This window comes from Alosa alosa, chromosome 12 (genome assembly GCF_017589495.1).
Source record: "Alosa alosa isolate M-15738 ecotype Scorff River chromosome 12, AALO_Geno_1.1, whole genome shotgun sequence".
In the NCBI taxonomy this organism is placed as follows: Eukaryota; Metazoa; Chordata; class Actinopteri; order Clupeiformes; family Clupeidae; genus Alosa; species Alosa alosa.
The window spans coordinates 23468579-23475941 of record NC_063200.1 but is presented as its reverse complement, the minus strand read 5'-3'; the positions used below and the strand labels follow the sequence as shown (position 1 = coordinate 23475941).

Sequence of the window (7363 nt, the reverse complement as noted above, 5' to 3'; positions counted from 1 at the left end):
GAAGAGGCTCGCGTCTGGTAGTCTTGAGAATGTTCATCAGTGTTTTGATTTTGGCCTACAGAACGTTCGGTAACAATCCAAGAAATCACTCCTTTAACTCTGGGGTAGACGCTAAATAAGCTCTTATCCCAAAACCTTGGCGTGTTCCTTTAAATAAGTAACAATTATCAAAATGCGAGAACAAATATTCAGATAATTTCAGGTCATGTTCAAATAACAATACCTTAGCAGGATAGGATATTTTAAGTGTGTGGTTTAATAACAACCCTGGGTAGGTTACCTCAGAGTACGTGGTAAACCTCCTAATAGCAGAGCTAGTATGTGGCTTTGTTTGGCCTAACCATTTAACCTACCCAGCTTTGTTCCTAAATTACACAGCTGGGATACCCCTCAGAACAGAACAGAACAAAACAAACCAAACATAAACAAAACAAGAGAATACAACAATAAAGTACAGCTCTACTGATCAAATGTGAAAGATTCATCCTGCTCTCCCAAAACCTCCACTCCCTTAAATCCTCCTCCTCCTCCAGTAGTTCTCCGTCCCAACCTTGGCAGCATCCCTCCGAGTCTGATTCATCGCTCTCTGCCCCATCACCCCCGAATGAACACATCGATCACCATCCTGCGCTAAACTAACTTGTGTTCAAGAGACTGCAGACACTTCTTAATGAAGCGAACACATCTGGTTTACATCGAATTGACCTCGGATCGAAACACAAACAATGACTTCTCTCGGGTGTGGGAGAGAGCCTGCAGTGGGGTGGAGTCTGAGGCCTCTGAGACTGACAAAGCTGACATTTTCCATTTATCCATTCTATTCTTAACTCTCCCACTAACAGGACCCTCATGTGGCATTTACCCCCCACCCCCCCCCCGCTACCTCACCACCGCCCTTCACCTCCTACCACCCCTGGAGCCCTCACACCTTGGAGAGGAGGCCAGACTCAGGGGCACTGGCTTTGATGAGGTTCTGGATCTCCTTAAACTTGGGGTGCTCCTTATCTGCCACCAACTGCAACAGCACTGACTCACTGGTGGTGACGATGATACCAGTGCGAGCCATTCGCTGAGGGAGAGAGAGCGTGCCAGAGAGAGAGAGAGAGAGAGAGAGAGAGAGAGAGAGAGAGAGAGAGAGAGAGAGAGAGAGAGAGAGAGAGAGAGAGAGAGTAATAGAAAGAGGGGGAGAGTGACAGAGGGGAGAATTACTATATAGTTTTGTGATTAATTACACAGATAAGGAGAAGGTAAGGAAGAGAGGTTGTCTAAATCTCTGTAGACATTTGCAATCAGATGGGTGCAAAAAGTAAAGTATCTTTACAATTACATGAGCAAAAAAGAATAATGATGGTGCAGAGTGCATTTCCACTGCAAGTTTCCCATGGAATTTCTTGTTGTGTCTGGAGGAGAGGTTGAGGGAGGTGAACCTTACCTCCAGAGCAAACATCCTGTCCATCATGCTCCTGGATGAAGTGGCATCAGCAACAATATGGACTTCAAAGTCCTCGGCCAGTCAAGTCAAGTGCAGTCTGCTGTATACACACATGGGTCTAGGCAACAGATACAAAAGAGGCCAATTATACTACACTCAATTGTGCTACATCATTAGCATACATTTTCTATCTATGATGAAAGAACTGGCAGTAACCCATTTGACACCTGGCACTGTTGCCCATATAAAATACAAATGACTATACTATGCCATGGTAATCGTTATAACACATGTTTTGGTTCTTGCTATACATTTTTGCAGTACATAGAAAATATAAATATCACACTATATAAATTCACAGGAGAGGGAACAGGAAAATACTGATCCTACTCGAGTAGACCATATTAACCTGACAAAACACCTGGCTTTCTCAGATGACACAGCATCACTGTCCATAAAGCCATATTATGGCTTATAGGGTACAGTTGCCATAAGAAAAGGTGAATATGCTATCACTACTGCTATAGACATAACTTCTTATAACATTTGAACTGGCTACCATATCATATATAACTCATTGCTGTGAATAGGGGAAGAGCTCCGTTTGATCACAGGCCAGCTGGTTAGTACCTCCACTCCAAACAGCACGATGCTGCGCACGCTAGGGACCTCCGCCAGTGCAGCCTCCACCTCCGGCAGCAACATGGAGAACTTGGTCTTGGGGAAGACCAACTTGGCACCGGTGAGGTCCATCTCCTGGACGGTGGCGCCAAGCCCTTTAGGGTACTGCTCCGACACGATGACTGGGATGCCAAGGATACAAGCCCCTTGGAGCTGTTGGAGACAGACATGAGCGCTTAATTTAACATGACAAGTGCCTAAACACATTCATTTTCACAACCATCTAATTGGTGGCTGCTCTTGAATTGTATGATGGCAACATATATTGCATATATGGGAAAACAAAATACACAAACGCATTCTCTAGTATTAATTAAATGATACATTTCATTTAAGTGCGTCAAATGCTTATTGTAGGCTGATAATATTGCTGCATGGAAGAATATATCTGAATGTGAGAAGACCCGTTGCTGCTGGCTGTGGGCACATTGTAATACATGGCAATATAGAAATACAACATTACATAAATGCATTTTGTAGTTCTCTGTAAATGACTTGACTGTACCTCTAGTACAATGTTAACGACTTGTATGTCCAATACTTATTAAGTAACTGCAGGTTGATATTATTATTACAGTATGTGGTGAAATATATCTGAATGTGAGTAGGCCTTCTATCGCTGATGGCTGGGGGCCCAGGAGGCACCAGAAGGGGAAGAGGAAACTGGACGCGCGCACAGGAAACAGGAGACAAGAGATGGTCCCCGCAGACAGATGACCAAAGCTGTGAAACTATCGCTTGGCTGTCACCCCAACAAAAACCCCCAAAAAAAGAAGAGAGGAGAGAAGAAGAGACAATCAGTTCTGGCACTGACTGCTGAAGCCTCCAAGCCCCCCAACCCCGCCGCAGCCCCAGACAGCGGAAAATTCTTTCCCAGATAAACCCATCCGCACCCGATTGGAGCGACAAACTCCAGCCGCCTGAAGATGTTACTTCTAATGCAGACCTGCGTTGAGGGGATACTGTCGCAGGAAATGAGGGAACGGACATGATCCCACCAGAAGAGGAATTCATATTCGGGTGTGTACTGCATGAGAAGGCTTTACAGAAATCTCTCACGGACGCGCCGAAGCCGAGTTTATAATTGAACGGAGTGTAGTTCCTTGATCCGCAGTTTGACATCTCACTCTGATTAAGTGGCGATACCCACATCAGGCCTTCCGCTTTCCTACCCGGAGATAGTTCCACGTATAAACACGGGACAGACAGTGTCTGAGTCTGGACAGTTTTACGGGGAGAACTGGACAAGGTCAATGCGGGTTTTCACACAGCGCGCGTGAGAGACCTTCAAATCAACCATGTGTATAATAAACAGCCAAGTGATGGATTGGTTTGGCTCATTTCATCTCCAAGTGTGGGAGGGAGCTCTTTGTAATCTCAAGCACTCTATTTTAGGACTCTACTTCTAGATCATACACAATCACACTCACACACACACACACACACACACACACACACACACTCTCTGTTTTTTTTTTGATACAGCAGACGGAGAGCTTCAAAGGCCCAGTTCTAAATGGAACCCACTAAACACTAGTTCTCCCAAGCAAAGTGTGCACTTTCATACTGGCTTCTTGGAGAGCGACACATGGAGGATCAAAAGGGATCAGTGAGCTGGTGAGCATCCTTTCCTGTGACTTCTGACCACAGGCAGCACCAACCGAAACATGTAGGCGTTTCATGCTAAATGAAAAGGGGTGGGGGGGGGGGGGGGGGGGGGTACAGCGGTGTGCGAAGCGGTCTATCCTCAATGCTTTCACTGTCAGGCTAAAAGTCATACTTATAACAAAGACAATTCGTCCTCAGAAACAATGTGCATTTAAGGAAAGATGGGTGCAACCTACCAGCCTTTGTCCCACACTGATGATGTCACCAAAGTACTTGATGGCTGGCCTGAACCTCTCCTGCATGTCACAGCAAAAGAACATGGTAGTGGAAGGAGCAAGGTTCCCCAGAGTAGTGATCTAAAGGAAATAAAAAAAAAAATAAAAAAACATCAACAATACTACATGTTAGGAAATGGCAGACACATATCGCTGTTTAAACAAAGACTCAGAAGGAGATCCAATTCAGAAGGAGGATTAATGTTCAGATGAGGAAACTGCGGATGACCAAATGTCTCGGCACGATGCCCACATGGCAGCAAGTTGTCTACCTGTCCACACACAGTACAGCTGATGCCAGGGATGCAATCAACCGATCCTGGTTGGCAACAGTGATGGATTACCTGAACACGGGCCCACAGTAGAGAAGATAGCATCTCAGAAATAAACAACAGCCTACAAAAGCCTGATAGTCTGGAAAGGACTGCTGTGCACAATACTTGTTCCTTGGGTTTGTTTCCTATGGGATTTTTTCTTCTTAAAAATCCCATCCGTTTTGTATTAAACTCCAAACAAGTATTCCTTTTGCATGTGTCCAGTCAGCTGAATCACACTGCTTCTAATGCACAAATGCTGACTCTGAATGATATGTAAGGCTTTAATTATTCATTAGATTTGTATACTGTATTACTAGTATATCCATTCATTCCTGCATGACCTCTGTGTTACCAGTCTAAATGCGATACATATTCGCCCTCATACCTGAGCGTATGGTGAAGACTGTGGCTTGGCTAACTACTGTACTTCATCAACTCTCATAGAGATTGTCCCCCTCTCCACCAAAAACATCAGAGCTTCACATTTAACGTGACATTAACTGAAATATTCCACCGCACTGTGGTTAAGAGTGGAAAAATGGACGGAAATGGCTTTATCATGTATTCAGGACAACGGTATATCTTTTCCCCACGTGACCGCAGTACGTGTCCCATCCCAGGTCATGGCCCTGTTGGATTGACCCCTGGGGATCAATTTCACCGAGAGTTCAGCCATATGTTCCTGGTCTTTATGGACAGTTCTGATTTCCACCAGGCAACAATATGATGTGTGATAAGATGACAATCTCATGGAAAATGATGAGGGATGAAGGATGGAGCTAGCAGACCTAAGGCACCGATTTCCTCACCGTGCCCTAGAGCGCAAATCCTGTTTGGAGTGGTGGTGACGGGGGTTGGGGGGTAGATTTGACATTACAATAGAGTGCCACTGCATCAGGCAGAAAAAAAAAAAAGAACAAAAAAAAAAAAACCTGAGCCTGTATTAAGTCTTATTCTGTTTAATCTAATGCATTCGTGACCACAACTGATTTATTCACTCCAGTGGCACTGTCTTATGCCTTTAATAACAATTCTCCAGAAACATGTTCCAAAACATAGCAACACACACCACACACACACACACACACACACACACACACACACACACACACACACACACACACACACACACACACACACACGACGACGGCACTCACTCACACACACATACACACACACACGACGACGGCACTGGTGGTGAAGCTGTTTGGGTCCACATCAGTGCTGCCACTGTAAGACAGATGTCCAGTAAGCTTTACAGGATTAAATATTCCAATTTGTTAGATGACTCAAACCAGTAACTGACGTTGATGGTTATGTGCACATCAGTACGCCATTTTAAGATTGCAATGTTTTTGTATTTACTTCTGTGCCATGGACTTCTTCTATCTAATTTGAGCCATCATAAAATGACATATTTTCATGAAATGGAATACATTATACATTATAGACTTCCTCAGTTCAGAGAACCACATGTAATAGCCTATTTATATTAAACAATCTGTGATATTAACACTAAATTAAATTTACACTACACACAGTATCAAACTAACCATACTACTGAAAACTGACATTAGTATGTTATTATATTAAGTATAGGTCATGAAGCATTCAGTTCAGGTTATTAATCTCGTAGAATCTGATTTCTACACCCATGCATTATAACAACTACGTGTGGGCTATTTTATAGCCTATTCTTAGACAACGGACCAAAATGCGCAATAGCATAACGTCACACGAATATTAAGACCAGAAACACGCAACAGTTGTCTGTATTTCAGTCTTGCCGTGCCACACTGCCAAAGTTACACAGGCACCTTTCGGTTTCACGGACATGCGAATAGCATAACAAGGCTATTGATATGAATTGCTCTTCAGAATAATTAAGTACGACAACATAAAAAATCTGTCCAGTAATGAAAATAATATTGTCTTACATCCATTTGTAGAGGAACTAATCGAAGCTTGCATTTCTCAGATACGGAGAATCCCTTCGGCAAATCAATGTACTGTCCCCATTCCTCGGAGAACGACTGGATAACAAATTTACGATGGACGTCAATTTGGTGACCATATAGTGACAGAAATTTCTGGATCAAGACTTCGTGCCCAGACCCCACGGGCACGGATGAAGGACGCGAGAAGACGGAATATGAAAACAAAACCGGTAAATGGTTATTGTTGCAATGTCCGTCCGCCATGATGCTACGAGGAAATGACTATAGGAGATTGTGGGCGGGTAATATGAGTGAATCCGACCTATCAACCTTCACCTAGAATTAGAAACACGATCTTGTGACGTTGAACTTCTCCATATAAGTTGCCCTCAGAAAATTGTAATAATAATCAAACTGAAAGTCACGATAGACGAAGTGTATAGGCTATTTGCAAAGTTTTTTTTTTGCTTTTTTTTTCAAAGCAAGAGAAACTCAGTGTCTGAACTATGTTAACTCCGCCCATTATCATAGTTAGTGCCTTCTAATGTTAGATGCACTGATAGCCTATTAATTATTGAATTCAAAATTAACATCAACAAAATTAATGTTGTGCTCATAACAATGGTGAATAAATAGGCTAACCGTGTAGACCTGATGTGAAACATGAGTAGATCAGTTTTGTTACTTCTGTAACCTTCACACCACCAACTGTCCAATGAAGAAATACATATTGACATTGCACAGGCCTATATAATTTACTGCGGTGTTTACCATGCATTTTACTGACTGAAGACTATAAGAGTGAGTAGGCCTATTTGCCTTTTTAATGTGATGATCAATATTATATCTGTAATTGCTGGGGATCTTCTTATGTTATGCAAGCACACGACTTCAGCAACTTGCATTTTATCAACATGGATTACTAATATCACATATCCAGAAAAGATTACATGGAATAGTGGAAATTTGAAGCAAAGTGCATGAAATGTTGGCTTACATTTTGAAGGACAAAGCAACCTTTTCAATACTGATATCCTGTAATCCTTCCCTTTTTTGTGTTTTGGTGTAGCCTAAGCCTTTACTGTAACAGTAAGAACCTGGATAGGCCCAGGT

General features: G+C 42.9%; 1 protein-coding gene across 1 annotated transcript; it reads right to left on the bottom strand.

Annotated features, from left to right (window-relative positions):
- Positions 1-889: 889 nt before the first annotated feature.
- isoc1 (isochorismatase domain containing 1) lies at positions 890-6546 on the bottom strand. Its single transcript, XM_048258118.1, is given in 6 exon segments — positions 890-1069; positions 1433-1498; positions 1500-1550; positions 2063-2266; positions 3958-4077; positions 6251-6546. Coding segments are annotated over 6 exon segments (852 nt in total). The 5' UTR covers positions 6515-6546; the 3' UTR covers positions 890-922.
- Positions 6547-7363: the final 817 nt, after the last annotated feature.